Source organism: Mustela putorius, unplaced genomic scaffold, assembly GCF_011764305.1.
Source record: "Mustela putorius furo isolate JIRA1106 unplaced genomic scaffold, ASM1176430v1.1 tig00003983_pilon_pilon_pilon, whole genome shotgun sequence".
NCBI classification, from domain to species: Eukaryota; Metazoa; Chordata; class Mammalia; order Carnivora; family Mustelidae; genus Mustela; species Mustela putorius.
This window is the reverse complement of record NW_025422123.1, coordinates 15,550,725-15,568,707: the sequence shown is the minus strand read 5'-3', so window position 1 is coordinate 15,568,707 and position 17,983 is coordinate 15,550,725. Positions and strand designations below refer to the sequence as shown.

The window sequence follows — 17,983 nt, the reverse complement described above, 5'->3', positions numbered from 1 at the left end:
GCTGCGGGGAGGGCGGTGTCGGCCTACGCCCCTTGACTCCTGCGCTGGCTTCTGCGCAAGCTCAGTGGGGAGCTGGGCTGTGTGGACCTCTGCCTCGCGGGGTTAGGGTCTTCGAAGTCCAGCCGCTTTCTCCCACAGCTGACGGCCAAGACAGGTCGGCCAGTGAGTAAGACTGTGCACCTCGGGATACGTCAGTCCTTCAGTTCGCTCCATTCTTCTGGCTCCTCTCTCCCCACTTACCCTGTCCTCTTTCTCTTCCCAACTTCCTTATTTAGCTTCCCACCGTGACGGCACCCACCCCTCCTCTGCCTTCTCCTTGGGTTTAGATTCTCCACGGACCCCTCACTTTTAGCGAGGTGTATGGGAATTGGGAAGTACTGCTGGAAAGAAGATTCGCCTAAAGGCCATGTCGCCATCCTCCCTGGTCACCCCAACACCCCGAGGTTCCGCTAGGCAGAGTGGGCTGGCTTGCAAGATTACACAGGGGTGCTCTGGCTCCGCAGCCGCCTCCGCTCTAGGCTGCGGCTCTTGTTACTGTGAGGGTTTTTTTGGTAAGAGGTGGCAGGACTGAAGGTGACTTTCAGTATACAGGTAGAGGTGAAGAGTGAGAGGTGAAAATAGGAAAGACAGGTCTAAACTGACATAAAACTAAATTACTAACTTGTTCTGTTTGATCTTGAAAGAGCTCAAGATGATGTCATCTCCAACCCACACTGCCTGAACATTGGAGGTGGCTAACCTTCCCTGCAGTATTAATGTGAAACCACATTACTTGGAAAGTTATTTGATTCAGAACTGTAGATATTTTACCCATATTTGGGGGGACTGTGGGCGTGAGCTTCATCATTATTCTTTAACACATTCTAATCGTCGGTAACTGTATTTTCTTACATTTTGCTTCTTTGGATAGTTGAAGCATTTTCATGGGTCTTCCGAGAAAATTCAGAAGTCCTGTTGCTACCAACAGTAGTTGTGTTCTTACCTAAAATGCTATTTTCGGCCTTTACCAATTTGCCATGTGATTTTCCGGAAGTCACCTAATAGAGGGTGCTTTCCTATCATTTGTCCAGATTTGGGGAACCAGTATTTTGTGGAGATGAGTATAGTATGTCCTGTCTACGAATCTAACAAAACCACTGTAATGGTTCAATCATGTATTATTTTTTTCACCTACTTTTTAAGCTAGTACATGTAGTTTATGCTTGCAAGAAGATGGATGACAAGGACCCCATGGTTATGATAGAATAAAAATCACAGTAGCTTTAAAAGAGTAATGGCAATTGTCTTGTTGTATTTCTGTTTAGAGTTTGTTCTGTGTACTTTTTACCCAGTTGAACATACTGCATTTACAGTATTTTATCCTGATTCTTTTACTGAATACTTTTTTGAGCCTATCTCCTTTTTAAACTATGCAGAACATATTTTAAATTTGACTTAGGTATAATATATTTATAGAGAAGTGTACATATCACAATTGTACATTTTGATGAATTTCCACAAACTTAGTACATCTTTATAATTACCATTTGGATGAAGACTATCACCCCAAAGCACCTCTCACTCCCTTTCTGTACTAGCCACCATAAGTAACCACTCTTCTGACTTCTTCCATTAAAGATTAGTTTTGTCTATTTCCTAAATATATTTTAATAGCTATATGAAAATTCTATCACTTGTATAGACTATTCACTTACTCCTACATTGTTAGACATTGAAGATGTTTCTAAATTTTCTTTATTACAAGTAAAACTATAGGAAACATTTATTTTTACACAGTAACTTTCTCAGGAGTGTTATTCCTCAGTGGAAGGGCATAATCCATTCTGACACTTTTTGTACATACTACCAATTTGCTTTCCAAAGTAGTAATGGCAGTTAATATTCCCATCAATGGTTTATGTCTTTTGTTTCATAATCCCCTAACAAATGTTGGGTATTCTTAAGTTTCTTTAAGTTTCATTAAATTGATAGGTAGGATATGGTAAGGAAGATACAATTTTAAGCTCACTTTACTTATAACTTTATATATTATATGGCATGATGAATATATTGATAGAATTTGCATCTCAAAATCTTTTAAAATCCTAGACTCTATATGTTGAGGCTGTATGACTCTGACATGTATTTAGTAATTCAGATGAAGAATGGAATTTTGTTTAAGTTTCTTTATTCCTTTATTTCTCTGGATCTTAATTTCTATATCTGTAAAATTATGAAATCAGACCTAGTCACTTAGTGTAACGCTGTGCTAGTGATCAGGAATATACACTTCTAATGTCAGATCAGTGTATAAACTAGCAGAAAAAAATACATATTTATATAAAATTTTATACATATATTTGTATAAATATAAAATGCATCTTAAATATATTTCATATAAACATAAAAGAACAATGTTCTAATGTATTGTAGTGTGGGAGATGACAGATGTGTAAACAGAGAAACAGTGCTGGGGTATAGATTACTGAAGAACCCATTTAGCCCTCTTTGTGAATTCAGGGAGAAGCTGTGAGTATATTATTTAAATTCAAGGACTCTTGAATGCTGACTCTTCTGCGTCTTAGTTTCCTCATCTGTAAAATGGGATAATATTAGTACTGGTCTTGGTAGTGGTGTGAGGATTAAAATTGCTATTCTTAATTTTTTTTTTTTTAATTTTTGCTATTCTGTGTACAGTTCATACAGCAGTGCCGGGCACATGGACAACCCTGTGTATTGGAGATGATGCCTTAGCCACATTAGCCAAAGAAAAACATTCTAGGTAGATGAAAGAGCAAGTCACAGAACTTTGATATATGCAGGGAGCTGTAGGTTATACAGTATTTCTAGAACAAAATGTATAGAGGACAAAAGCAGTTATGAGTCTGAAAGGTACACAGAGATCAGGTCATAGAGGCCTTGAATGCCTGTTTGTCTTGTTCATCACTTTTTTCTCCAGCACCAAACACAATGCCTGTCATAAAACAGGTGTACAAATATTTTCAATGAAAAAATTAGGAGGCTGTATTTTATCCTGTACATACTGCAGAACCTTTAAAATGTGAAGTGTGAAGTGTGGCATGGTCATATTTGCATTGGTGTCAGTGTGTGGAATGGATTAGAGGGCCTAAGACTATCCAGTAAAACCAGCCAAGAAAGTATTGAGGAAGAAGACTAGAACAATGATAATGGTTGTGGGGAAGAGGGGCCAAAGTTCTAAAACATCAGGTATAGAAACCAGAAAAGGAGAAGGGATGAAATAATACTAAAATACCGCCTTTCTTCCCTTCTCAGCAGTAGTTCCATTTTGCCTTTCGTAAATATATGTATACTCTGCTTCTTTTTCTAGGCCAGTTCTTGTTCCTTTTGAGTGTTTTTCATGCTCCATCATGTTGAGGGCTAAGACTCGGCTTCTTTTACTTTCACCACATCACCTGAAGCAGCTCAAAGAGTCACCAGGATCCAGGGTTATGTGGTGGCGACTTCTGCATCAGCGACAACCCCTTCATCCAGAATGGGCTGCCCTGGCTAAAAAGCAGTTGAAAGGCAAAAACCCAGAAGACTTAACATGGCACACTCCAGAAGGGATCTCCATAAAGCCTTTATATTCTAGCAGGGATACCAAAGACTTTCCTGAAGAACTTCCAGGCGTGAAGCCATTCACACGTGGACCATATCCCACCATGTACACCTTTAGGCCCTGGACCATCCGCCAGTATGCTGGTTTTAGTACTGTGGAAGAAAGCAATAAGTTCTATAAAGACAATATTAAGGGTGAGATTTTAATGCAACACATAGTATTTTATAATCATTTCCTGTTCTTGGCTTCTTTTTAAGGGAGACTGTTTAATCTGTTTAAAGATAGTCACTTCATTAATTTTGTAGTGAAGACTGTACTTTGGAAAAAGATGAATCTTTTTCAACTTCTGTGGTCAAAAGGATGGGTGAGCCAGATTAAGTTGTTAAATTCTTAAATGCCAACAATTAACATGCAGGTTATGGGGACATCTGGGTGGCACAGTCAGTTGAGCATCCGAGTCTTGGTTTTGTCTCAGTTCATGATCTCAGGGTCTTGAGAGCAAACCCTGTGTCAGGTGGATTTTGCACTCAGTACGGAGTCTACTTAAAAAAGACTCCGCCTCACTTAGTGTCACTGTGCAGGGTATCAGGAATATATACCTCTAATGTCAGATCAGTGTATAAACTAGCAGCATCTCCCCTACTCAACTAAATAAATAAATAATAAATAGATCTTTTAAAAATGTATATTATGTAAAAGGAATTAGGTGAAATTGTATGATAAAAACAGACCTTGGTTTTTTCTTTGAGAAGCTTTTAATTAACATTGTTAATATAGGAATTGAAGGGGGAAATGGCTTAAAAGATGCCCAAATAAAGTAATAAATGATAATGTACAAATATATTTAGTGCAGTCTGGCATACTTGTCTCAGAAAATTATATTTAACTACTATTTCTTCTATCTGGTCTGTATTAAAATCATGTTGTTTGAATGCTAAATTTGAGGATTTACAAATTTATATTGCACATGGAGTATTGATCTTATATTTAGTCTAGACTATTTTAGTTTTTGGCATGGTGTTCCTAATTCTGTTTCCCAAAATATTTGAAGAGCCAAGACATCTTGTTATTACCATATTAAATACAAAAATGAAAATAAATAAGCATACCAAATTATGTTAAGTATTTGTAAACAGTCAAATCTTTTCAAGAATCTTAAAAAATATTTCTAACTGAATTTGTTAAGATAAGGGCAAAGTAGGTGAAGGTAATTAAGAGGTACAAACTTTCAGTTATTCAAAAAAAATGCTAAGTTAAAAAAGTCCTCAGACCTGAGAAAAGTGAGATGGTTTATATTTTCTGTTCTGCAACTAAATTTGTGCATTTTACCACATGGGAAATAGCTTAGGAAATGAAGTACCTTTCATTAATTTGTTTTGATGTGTATGAGTATAAAAATGTCTCTTAAAAAGTATACAATGATGAGATGAATCAACACTTTAGTAGTGTTAATGTAAATCAGTTTGCTTTGATGTCACACTCCTTAATCCTAATTGTTTTTCTTTATGTATTTAGCTGGTCAGCAGGGGTTATCAGTTGCCTTTGATCTGGCAACACATCGTGGATATGATTCAGACAACCCTCGAGTTCGTGGTGATGTTGGAATGGCTGGAGTTGCTATTGACACCGTGGAAGATACCAAAGTTCTTTTTGATGGAATTCCTTTAGAAAAAATGTCAGTTTCCATGACCATGAATGGAGCAGTTATTCCAGTTCTTGCAACTTTTATAGTAACTGGAGAAGAACAAGGTGTACCTAAAGAGAAACTTACTGGTACCATTCAGAATGATATACTGAAGGAGTTTATGGTGAGAAATACTTACATTTTTCCTCCAGAACCATCCATGAGAATTATTGCTGACATCTTCCAATATACAGCACAGGTATTTTCTGCTTCTTATGGGTTTTGCTTTACTTCTTTCGATGTAGGAATTTTTTATAAAATATCATAACCTAATTTGAATTTGATAAGTGAGTCTGAATCATAGTTTTAGTATAAACTTTAGTATGAAGGTTTTATATGTATGTGTGTTGTCAGTTTGTATTTTTTTCCTTTTAATGTACTCATTTTATACTCTTGTTGTTATCTATAGGAATCTGGGTATTAGACATTTACTGTATTTTCTTTATTAAAATTTTTATCTTCTGATAATTGTTAGAATAAAAGAGGACTCATAATTTACACTTTTTTATTTCTTTCCAGAATTCATACTCAGTTATGAAGTATGCATTGGTGCCAGACAGTAGGGGATCAAAATATCAGCTTAGTAAGATATCACTTGTATCTGCCATCTATAGTGAGGTCCCTGGTATTTCACCCCTGAATTAGGTGGGAAAAGAAGGATCTTAAAGTGTTCCTATGTTAATAGCAATCCCTCCATGGGGAAATCCCTCTGAGTAATTACCATGTATTTTCCCCCATCACTTACATTTTGCTTCTTGCTGGCAATGCTCTCCTTTTCTTAACTTACCTTGACGTTAGACTATATTATTTCACGGCAAAGGCTCAAGCTCTCCTTGTTGTTAGTATGCCAGCTTAGGGTTGAGGAAGTGGGTGGGCTGGATGTGTTTGTTTGGGGTGGCAGAAGGACCCAGCTCCTCTGATTTAAGGTAAATTTCCAGAAGGAAGAAACCCTAATCCCAGTTGTATTTCAGTGGACACCCATAGTAGTGAGAGAAGATTGTAAGTACAGTCCTTGTACAGTGGCACTCTGCATTTATGGTTCAGATGTTACGGGAGAAGAGTGGAGAATTGAGTAACTAGTAGCAATTTATACAGTTTGTGCTGTTACGTACTTTGGCATTTCACCTTTTGAAAGCTCCTAATGTCATCTTTAAGCTCAAAATTGCCTTATATAATCCTTCACATAAGTGATAAAAGTGCTGGTTTCATATACTGATCTAATAATGTTATACTGACGTACTTTGTGAACTGTCAACCTTTATATATTTTTTTAAATTTAATTGTATCAAAATACACATAACATAAAATCTACCATCTTCACTGTTTTGAAGTGTACAGGTCAGTGGCATTAAATACAGTCATACTGTTGTGCAGCCATCACCACCATCCATCTCCAGAATTCTTTGCATCTTGCAGAACTGAAACTCTGTACCTGTTAAATAATAACTCCCCCACCTCCTCTCCCTTCAGCTCCTAGAAACTATCTTTTCCACTTCCTAGCTCTGTGAATTTGACTACTCTAGCTCTCTAATATTAAGTGGAATCATACAATATTTGTATTTTTGTGACTGGCTTATTTCATTTAGCATAGTGTCCTCAGGGTTTATCCATGTTATTGTATGTGTCAGAATTAACCTCCTTTTTAAGGCTGAATAATATTCCAATATTCCAGTATTTCTATTATTTTTAAAGACATTTTGCTGGACTCTTCTCTATAGAGAAGCACCTGTTTGTTTTATTGCTTCTTATTTATAAATTGCATCTACTCAAGTAGTCTCTCAATTCCATGGAATTCAATCCCCTTATTGTTTTTGCTGTGGAACATTTTTTAGGTGCTTTTGGTTAATTATAAATAAAATATTCAAAATATAAATTATAGATCTATAACATATATTAGCAACAAGTAACACTTATTACATGCTGGCATAATGCTAAGTGGTTTAGGTGAATCGTTTCATTAAATCCTACAAAACTCCATGAGGAAGGCATAATTATTACTTCTATTTTATACTTTAGGAAACCAAGAAATAACAAGGGTGAGAAACTTGCCTAAATGTGGTTAGCTAAGTGACACAGCTAGACTTTGATCATTCTGACTCTAGAGCCCATGTTTTTTATACCATATTGATTTCGGTGAACTAGTTTTTATTATTTGATGTTTGGCCAGCTCTTGGGAAGGCTAATAATGTATAAAAATAAAAAAAATAATAATATGTGTGATATGTACCCTACCTAATAAAAAGTTTTAGGAGAATGGTGAAAATACCATCTTCTTTTTTTCAATCTTTTATTTTGTTTTTTTAAGTAATCCTGTACCCAATGTGGGGCTCAAACTCACAACCCCAAGATCAAGAGTCTTATGTGCCATCTACTGAGCCAGCCAGGTGCCCCCTGAAATACCATTCGCTTAGTGATTTTGGTAGAAAAAAACTGTCCAGGATAGGCTTAGCATTAAAAGTCATAAATTTATTTTTTATTTTAAGCAAAATAAGTCAGTCAGAGCAAGACAGTTATATGATCTTACTGGTATGTAGAATTTAAGAAACAAAGCAGAGTATCATAGGAGAAGAGAGGAAAACATAAAATGACGAAATCAGAGAGGGAGGCAAACCGTGAGAGACTCTTAAGCATAGGAAACAAACTGAGGGTTGCTGGAGAGGAGAGGGTTAGGAGGCTGGTGTGACTGGGGGATGGACATTAAGGAAGGCCGGTGATGTAATGAGCACTGGGTATTATGTAAGACCGATGAATCACTGACCTCTACCTCTGAAACAAATACATTATATGTTAATTGAATTTAAATAAATTTTTTTAAATGTCACAGTAAATCAAATTGTTAAGCCATGTATTTTATCCTGCTTTGTTTCAATATATAGTACTTAGTACTAATCCTTAGAACTATAGTACTAAGGATTGAATCATTTTCTTTTTCCCAACCCCCCCCACCGTGTACTTATTCATCTTCAGTGACTTCATTCAAGTAAGGAAATAAAACTTAAATTTATATATCTTCATCAGATTAGCCCAAAGTTAGGAGATCTTAGGACCTTGTGAGGAGTCATTGGTTTGGAATTAAAGATGTTTTACTCAGTTCTCAGACTAAAGGTTGCATTCCTAACCTCAGCTAACTAATTTCAGAATTTAAACTTTGACTCTAAGGAATGGTTAGTGCAGATTCTTTTTCACTAGAAAAATAAAACAGGTGAAGTGTTTTTTTTTTTTTTGGCGTTCAGATATTTATGTTTATTAGAAAATACAAAATTTTTATGAAGTCTGTGACATTTTACGTTTTTGTTGTTGTTGTTGTTTTTATTTCTTTTCAGCATAACAGTATTTATTGTTTTTGTACCACACCCAGTGCTCCGTGCGATACGTGCCCTCCTTAATACCCTCCACCTGGCTTCCCCAACCTCCCACCCCCTGGCTTCAAAACCCTCAGATTGTTTTTCAGAGTCCATAGTCTCTCATGGTTCACCTCCCCTTCCAATTTCCCTCAACTCCCTTCTCCTATCCATCTCCCTATGTCCTCCATGTTATTTGTTATGCTCCACAAATAAGTAAAACCATATGATAATTGACTCTCTCTGCTTGACTTATTTCACTCAGCATGATCTCTTCCAGTCCCGTCCATGTTGCTACAAAAGTTGGGTATTTGTCCTTTCTGATGGAGGCATAATACTCCATAGTGTATATGGACCATATCTTCCTTATCCATTCGTCCGTTGAAGGGCATCTTGGTTCTTTCCACAGTTTGGTAACCGTGGCCATTGCTGCTATAAGCATTGGGGTACAGATGGCCCTTCTTTTCACTACATCTGTATTTTTGGGGTAAATACCCAGTAGTGCAGTTGCAGAGTCATAGGGAAGCTCTATTTTTAATTTCTTGAGGAATCTCCACACTGTTCTCCAAAGAGGCTGCACCAACTTGTATTCTCACCAACAGTGTAAGAGGGTTCCCCTTTCTCCACATCCTCTCCAACACATGTTGTTTCCTGTCTTGCTAATTTTGGCCATTCTAACTGGTGTAAAGTGGTATCTCAATGTGGTTTTAATTTGAATCTCCCTGCTGGCTAGTGATGATGAACATTTTTTCATGTATCTGATAGCCATTTGTATGTCTTCATTGGAGAAGTGTCTGTTCATATCTTCTGCCCATTTTTTGATATGATTGTCTGTTTTGTGTGTTTTGAATTTGAGAAGTTCTTTATGGATCCTGGATATCAATGTTTTGTCTGTACTGTCATTGGCAAATATCTTCTCCCATTCCGTGGGTTGCCTCTTTGTTTTGTTAATATTTCTTTGCTGTGCAGAAGCTTTTGATCTTGATGATGTCCCAAAAGTTCATTTTCGCTTTTAAAACAGGTGCAATTTTTATGATGGTTCATTGAATCACTACTTAAATTGAGGAGTGAATTAAATGTAACAAAGTAAGCATTAAATATTTTCAGTTAACATTAAAGACTACTTTGTATATCTAAGTTAAACATCATTTTAAAATAACGGTCTTTTAGAAAATGGGTTTAATAGAACTTTTTAAAATTTTTATTCACTGTTTTTTTTTTAATATTTTATGTAGCACATGCCAAAATTTAATTCAATTTCAATTAGTGGATACCATATGCAGGAGGCAGGGGCTGATGCCATTCTGGAACTGGCCTATACTATAGCTGATGGGTTGGAATATTGTAGAACTGGACTCCAAGCTGGTCTGACAATTGATGAATTTGCACCAAGGTGAGTAAATTGTCTCAGAGATTATCTTAATAATAAGACAATTTTTAGGACCAATTTATGAGTGTACAGTAAATTTAATGATAAAATAAATCTGTATTTCTAAATGTCATACCTTGATCCTCTTAATGTTTTATTGGAGTAATAATGAGAGAATAAGCCATTACTGTTGATGATTAAAAATCAGAATTAAATTTTACTACTTCTTGGTAAGTTAGAGGAATCTTGTTTCCAGCTGTTCAGAAAACACAATTACCTGACATATTTTGACAATTAAAATTATAAACATCTTATTTCAGGCATATTAGCTTTTATTCTTTTAATTTTCCATTTTAAAAATTAAGTCACTAATTTCATTTTTTTTCTGTTGCACTTACATAATATAAATGTTTTGGAATGCACAGTGCTATTTAAAACATTTCTGTTTCAAAATAGCTTGTTAATGAAGTTGTATGAAGAATACAGAAAAGCTTGGGGTGCCTGGGTGGTATAGTCAGTTGAGCATCTAACTCTTAGTTTCAGCTCAGGTTGTAATCTCGGGGTCCTAAGATCCAGCCCCATGTGGGGCTCTGTGCTCAGCGTGGAATCAGCTTGAGATTCTCCCTTTCCCTCAACCCCTTCTACTCGTGCTCTCTCCCTCTCTCAAATAAATAAGTCTTAAAAAAGAAGTATGGAAAAGCTTAACTGAAGTTTATGAAGTACTTAAATTTGGTGATCAAAAATTGGTCAGCTAAGCAATTAATTGCTAAGTTTTACTCTAGGCTGAGAACCAGTTTATATGTTGGAGGAAAAAAAAAACCAAACTTATGAAAAACATGACTTCTGTCCTCAGATTGTTTATAGATTGGTGAATACTTCTTTATACCAGAGGCTGCTATATACATAATGTGACAGCATTTCTCAGAGTGTGGTCCAAGGACTCTTCAGGGTCACTACCCTTCCTGGGGTCTTTCAGGTTAAATTGTTCTCATGATTGTATTAAGACTTTATCTGCCTTTTGCACCTCCATTCTTTCAAAAGTCTATAGTACTGTTTCCCAGATACTACATGATATGTGATGTTGTAGCAGATTAAATATAGAAGCAGATATAGATTCCACCTGTCTTCCCTGAAGCCACATATTAGTTTTGCAAAAATGTAAAATAGTAACTGTTTTATTAAATATTATTTTATTTTAGCAAAGTATAATTATTTTTCATAAAAATGTTACATATGTTAACATGTTATATGTTGGTTGTTTCTAAATGAATTAATATGTAAATATTGATAGATAATATCCAAATAAAGATTACTTGGGGTCTTTAGTAATTTTTAAGAATGAAAAAATATCCTGAGACAAATATTTGAGAACAACAATGTTAAGAGCGTCCAAGGGCATACCACAAATTTTTATTAGTCTTTCGTTTCTTTACTTTAAGGCTCACCGCTTCTTATATAAAGAAACACAGCTTTTGTGCCTCTAGGCACAGGCAAGTAAACTAAACTAAATGTGTAACTCAGCTGCAGGATATAAAATAAAAAGAATTAGTTTAAGGGCAGTTGGAGAAATATATGCCTATATATAAAAAAAAAACAAAACAGGAAAACTTTCTTGCTATCCAAAGAAAATTATTTGTTAGTGGTTTATTAACTAAAATTATTAGTTGGTGGTTTTATTCCCTTCATAGGTGACCCCTGACTTATGTACTGGGTATTCTTGAAGTATTTTATTTTGGGATAGTGATTCATTCTTTATTTGAGGGCACAAGAGGAACTTCTTTCCTAAGAACAAAACAAACAAACAAACAAACAAAAAAATGAAAAACCAATTGTAAAGTGAATAATTCCCACCTGAAGCAAATAATCAGAGCTCTTTCTTCTGTGTGCCTTAAACTGTACTTTTATCTGTTAGGTTTAAAGTTACTTAAGTGTATATGCTTTGATTTTAGTTTAAATTAAATTGTTTAAAATTAAAATCCAGTGTGTGATACAATTAGTTTTATTTTCCATTTTACATTGCCAAGTATAATCAAGTAATGGACTTAACATTACTATTTTAGGTTGTCTTTCTTCTGGGGAATTGGGATGAACTTTTATATGGAAATAGCAAAAATGAGAGCTGGGAGAAAACTCTGGGCTCACTTAATAGAGAAAATGTTTCAGCCTAAAAATTCTAAATCCCTTCTTCTGAGAGCTCATTGTCAGACATCAGGATGGTCACTTACTGAGCAGGTATATATATAATTTAAAGTGTAGAGGTTTAGCAAATTCATATATTGTCTTACAAGCAACATAGCACAGTCAGGAAGTAGATTTAAGAACCCATCTATTCATGTTTGAATAATTATTCTGAAGCATAATGCACATTTATGTGTTTTAACACGTATTATAATAAATAAAACTGGCTCCCTCCAGTGGTTAACTATGGGAATCATATAAATTGGCTTACTATAGTGCTGTTTTACCTTTTTAAAAGTGAAAGAAAAAAAAAAAGAATGTGATGATGAGGAGGAAGTAAAAACCCAAGTTTAGTTAATATTATCTTAAATGATTTTAAGAGTTAAAATTCTTAATATAAAATTGCCTGATTAAAATTTTGTGCATATATATATTATTTATTTTAGTTACATGTGTGCATGCAAACAGACCCATTTAAAGACTCTAATCATTTGAGTAATTTAAAATCATTCTATTAAAAGATTGTGTGATAATCTTTTTCCATGTCTTTTTTTACGTATTATTTTGATACATTAAAAATAATTCATAACTTTAAAGTTAACATTGCTTTTATATACTTAAAAGTGAATAAAAACTAATATATCCACATTAAATATGACTTTAGGTACTTATAAGTGGAGAAATACAGTTTCAGGTTGGCAGAAATAGTTGTTGGCTTAACCTTCTCATTTTTATAGCTAAGGAAGCTAAAGTTCAGAAGATCCAATGATTTGCCCAAATCACAATCAGGAAGAGAATGAATTCCAGATTTTTTATCTCATAGTACATTGTTCATCTTCTTCACTGATCACTTATTAATAAATCATTTGTTGAGTGCTTGTTAAATCTGGCTTGTTTACTAATTTGTCTAAATTTATTGGATATTCTGAAGCCTAATGTAGACATGGCAAAATAAGTGTGCAAGAGCCACTGCTTAACCATAGTAGCATCTTTTATCAACTGTTGCCGTGTTTTGACTTTTTGCTTTTCACTGAATGTTTTAGGATCCTTACAATAACATTATCCGTACTACAGTAGAAGCAATGGCAGCAGTGTTTGGAGGTACTCAGTCTTTGCACACAAATTCTTTTGATGAAGCCTTGGGATTGCCAACTGTGAAAAGCGCTCGAATTGCCAGGAATACACAGATTATTATTCAAGAAGAATCTGGGATTCCCAAAGTGGCTGATCCTTGGGGAGGTTCCTATATGATGGAATCTCTCACAAATGATGTTTATGAGGCTGCCTTGAAGGTCAGTTTCTCTTCTTTAAAACTTGGGTTTTAAGATTCACAGATTTATTAAGATTTATAGATATTTTGGTTTATAAATCAAATCATTTATAGATTTATATCAAGATTTATAAAATGAGAAGAAATTTAAGATTCAACTTTAATAGTATACAAATAGAAACATAATTTAAAAATATACTTGTATTTGTATTAAATATTTTTTTCAAAGAGTTAAAAAGACTGAGTGTTCAAAGGCTATTAATATAAAAAAGCAGTCCTTTATCTTCTACTTGCTTTTTTCCCACTTCCTTGAATCAATACATCTTTTTTGTTTGTTTTATCTCCATATTTTAGAATTAAACATGTATGCTAGGTCTATCCATCAATTTTAGGCATTATCTATTGCTTTGTAGTATGGTAGTTTAGTATTTTAGCTGATTCTTACCTCTGCTTTCTCTTGTCTGATACTACTACCAATAAAATTATATCTCAATAGTAGATATCTTTCTGAAGTCCTCCAGTGCTCTCATTTGATTTCAGCTGATTTCTCTTTAGACGTGCTGACTGTTGTGGCCTTTTGACTTTCCTTTGCCATTATCCTGGGAATTCTTTTTATGTCTGCTATGTTGAATCTGCAGCTCGAATCCTTTGTCTACCTCTATTGATTTATCCCTTGTTGTCTTGAAGCATACCGCATAGGAACCTCCTCTAAAAGTGGTACATGGGAGATGACTTATATGAAACTTTGGGTGTTCGAAAATGTCTTCATTCTACTCTGGTATTTGATGGATAGTCTGACTTTGAAATTATTTTCATTTGTGAGTGTGTAAACATTGATCTGCTTTTTATCCTTGCTTTTTATTCTGGCTTCCACTATTTCTGTTTAGAAATCTGATGCTATTTTCACTCTCAGGAACTTTCTAACAGTTGCAGGATCTCTTTATTTTTGAGTTGCTAGACTTTGGTGTGTTTATTTTTTCCTGCATTTCACGAGATCTTCAGTGGGCATTTTTTATCTCCCCCATTTTTCATGTTATCTTAGCCCTAAGAAATTGTCTTGTATTACTTTTTTGATAATTTCCCCCCTGCCAGTTTTCTGTGATTTCTCTTTCTAGAACTCATAGTTGTTGGGTAAGGACTTCCTTAGGTACCCTAGTGTTCCTCTCTGTTCTATAACTTATCCATGAGATTCTGTTTTGTTTTCTAGGAGTCATCAACTTTAAATTTCTATTTACTTTAAAATTCATAGATCATATTTGTAATTTTCAAAAGCTCATTTTTGTTTTTGTGTTTTCTTCCTTGTATATTATACTACTTGTTTCATTAATACAGAATCTGATTATTTCTGAGGATATTAATTACTTTTTTGAAGTTTCCTTCTATATCCTATATTGTCTATTTTCTCTGTGTGCCTTTGTCTTTAGTGTTATTATTCAGAATGCAGGTTTTTATTTCAACAAGACATCTTACCCATGCCTCTTTCTGTACTTGGTGTTTGATATAGCCCATTGCGTTTCTGCAGAAGTAAACTTTGGTCCATATTCTTCAAGCACTAAACTTTGGGTCTCTTGACTGAATGGGAGAGAGGTAGTTGCAAATTCTAAAGTAATCCCCCATCTTTTTAGCCTCCTATCTTACCTTTGGCCTCTTTTATATCCAACATGAATTCTTATTTCTTGACTTCTTCAGAAAAAAAAAAAATTAACTTTGTTCCTTTCTGCAAAGTCACATACCCTTCCACCATTCATTTTCCCACCATCTCATAAATACATATATATGTATATATGAGGCTGTAATTAAAAGTTTAGATCTTCCCTGGTATCAATAAGATGGAGTTACATCATTATTCTGCTGCTCAAATAAAAATAAAACTGCATTTTGAAATATACTTTTTAAAGAATACTTATTTATGTGACCAAGAATTTATTTACTTATGTGACTAAAAATAAAGATGAGAGAATTGCTGTTATTTTTAGTTTTCTCCCAAGACTTGAGTGAGGTTCTGTTTTCCAGAATCTACATCTTAGTTTTTCTGTTTTCTTTTCAAGTAGCTTTAAGTACATAATTTCTTTTTTTAATTGAGATATAACTGACATATAACATTGTGTTAGGTTAAGATATACAACATGATGATTTGATATATGTATGAATTGTGAAATGATTACCAGAATAAGTTTATTTAGTATCCATGCCTGTTACAAATTTTTTTTCCTTGTGATAAGACTTCTTAAGATCTGCTTTCTTGGGGCGCCTGGGTGGCTCAATGGGTTAAAGCCTCTGCTTTCAGTTCAGGTCATGATCCTGGGGTCCTAGAATCGAGCCCCACATCAGGCTGTCTGCTTGGCAGGGAGCCTGCTTCCCCCTCTCTCTCTTCCTGCCTTTCTGCCTACTTGTGATCTCTCTCTGTCAAATAAGTAAATAAAGTCTTAAAAAAAAAGATCTTTCTTAGCAACTTTTAAATACATAATAGTGTATTGTTAACTCTGTAGAATTTCTTTTTCTTTCTTTCTTTCTTTTTTTTTTTTTTTTTTTTAGTTTTTATTTATTCATTTAAGAAAACTCTACACCCAACATGGGGCTTAAACTCACAAACCTGAGATCAAGAGGTGCCTGCTCTCCTCGACTGAGCCAGCCAGGCACCCCTAACTGTTGTAGGATTTCTAATTAATGCTCTTGAAGTCTACTTGATTCTTTTCTTACAAAGCATTAAACTTGCCACTAAAATAGCTTATTACTTTATTAATATTAGTATTTATGTGACATAACTAATTTGTGTAGTTTATAAAAATATCTTTATATTCTTTTCCAGTTTTATTAATCTATTTTTCTTATTAGCTCATTGATGAAATTGAAGAGATGGGTGGAATGGCCAAAGCTGTAGCAGAAGGAATACCTAAACTTCGAATTGAAGAATGTGCTGCCCGAAGGCAAGCGAGAATAGATTCTGGTAAGATAAAATGAAAACGTTTATGTGTGAAATCCAATGTTTAAAAAGAAATATTAATTTCTATTTGAAGAAAACACATGTGAGTTATAAAACAAAGATAATGGAAAAATGAAACTTGGATAGAATGTTTCTCATCTGAGACTCATCTGAGTCTGTCTTTCTATCCATCCATCCATCCATCCATCCATCTCTCTCCCTGTTTGTATTTTTGCATGCGTGGGTGCACACAGGTAAGCATATGTAGAGTATGTGTGGAGGTATGCCCACTGTGTATATAGACGTGTGTAGGTGGGTATCTCCAGCATTTTAAAGATGGTATTATTATTGGTCATTGTGCTTTGCATTGTAGTATTTATTTACTCATTCAGTCAGTCAACACTTTTAGTATTTAGCATTTGAGGCACTGTGCTTACAACTGTGAATAGGTCAAAAATGCTCTCTCCACCCTCAGAGCTTACATTCTAGTAAGAGAGAAAAAGAACAAGTAAACAAATAAACAAGATAATTATAAATTGTGGTGAGTTCTATAAAGGAAATATGAGGACTGGGTGGGTGGCAGGATGTCTTTAGATACAGTAATAATCTGATAGTTTGAGGCTAAATATATTTTTTACTGTGTTAAGGAAATATCTTTTTAATTCTGGTTTATTACTTACAAATTTTAAAAGTACTTTTTGTTAAAAGTGATTGGCTGTAAAAGAATTCAAGAAAACTTTGAAATGCTATTGAATGTTAATCCTCTTCCTTAAAAATCTTGATGTAGCTGCTATTATTATTTTAATTTTGTAGTGTTAAAAGAGGGTTTATCAGAAGCTCTGGGGAAGCATATAATGTAGGAGCATAATAAAAGTCCTTCCTTACAGAGATTCTGTTACTTATCTGTTCTTTCCCCTTTCACCCCCGTTTTATTGGGATTTGCTTTACTGATGTATATTGAAGTTTCATTAAGATTTAAGAATACTGACTCTTCTGGGTGGCTCAGTCAGTGAAGTGACTGCCTTTGGCTCAGGTTATGATCCCAGGGTCCTGGGATTGAGCCCCACATAGGGCTCCCTGCTCAGCAGGAGAGTCTGCTTTCCCCTTTCCCTCTGCTCATTCTCTTCTCTCACTCACTCTCTCTTTTAAATAAATGAATAAAATTTTAAAAAGATTTAAGAATACTACTTAAAAATATTAAGCTTATAAGAAAAGTATGTGATGATCAGAGCATTACTATTAGGCAATTATTTATGAATAGAATCTATATGTTATTTTCCTCTGGAAAATTAATAGGTTCTGAAATAATTGTTGGAGTAAATAAGTACCAGTTGGAAAAAGAAGAATCTGTGGAAGTTCTGGCGATTGATAATACTTCAGTGCGTAACAAACAGATTGAAAAACTCAAGAAGGTAATAATAGCTATCATTTTTTGAGTGCTTTCTGTCTTCTGGGCACTGTGTAAGCACTTACATTGTCTTGCTTAATCCTTGTAACAACCACATGAGGTGGGTATTATATCCCAACATTTTGAAGTTAAGGAAATTAAAGATAAGGGAGATTAAGAAACTTACTAGGAGTAAATAATTGAACAGCCAAGACTCAAATCTGTCTGTTGACACCAAACATTCATGTTTTAAATCATGACAACTGCATCTG

At 34.6% G+C, this 17,983-nt stretch overlaps 1 protein-coding gene across 3 annotated transcripts in view; it reads left to right on the top strand.

The window, feature by feature from the left end:
* The first annotated feature begins 11 nt into the window (after nucleotides 1-11).
* Nucleotides 12-17,983, top strand: part of MMUT (methylmalonyl-CoA mutase) — a 31,877-nt gene continuing 13,905 nt past the window's right edge. Inside the window, exons 1-8 of one of the 3 annotated variants that reach the window (XM_004780415.3) lie at nucleotides 12-162; nucleotides 3,329-3,753; nucleotides 5,075-5,442; nucleotides 9,820-9,977; nucleotides 12,014-12,185; nucleotides 13,175-13,423; nucleotides 16,237-16,348; nucleotides 17,621-17,736. In XM_004780415.3, the coding sequence (XP_004780472.1) occupies nucleotides 3,369-3,753; nucleotides 5,075-5,442; nucleotides 9,820-9,977; nucleotides 12,014-12,185; nucleotides 13,175-13,423; nucleotides 16,237-16,348; nucleotides 17,621-17,736 (1,560 nt within the window). In that variant the 5' untranslated portion in view covers nucleotides 12-162; nucleotides 3,329-3,368. Of the gene's footprint in view, nucleotides 163-2,429; nucleotides 2,509-3,328; nucleotides 3,754-5,074; nucleotides 5,443-9,819; nucleotides 9,978-12,013; nucleotides 12,186-13,174; nucleotides 13,424-16,236; nucleotides 16,349-17,620; nucleotides 17,737-17,983 lie in introns of those variants that run through there. The other 2 variants (XM_004780416.3, XM_045071058.1) reach the window with 2 other exon arrangements.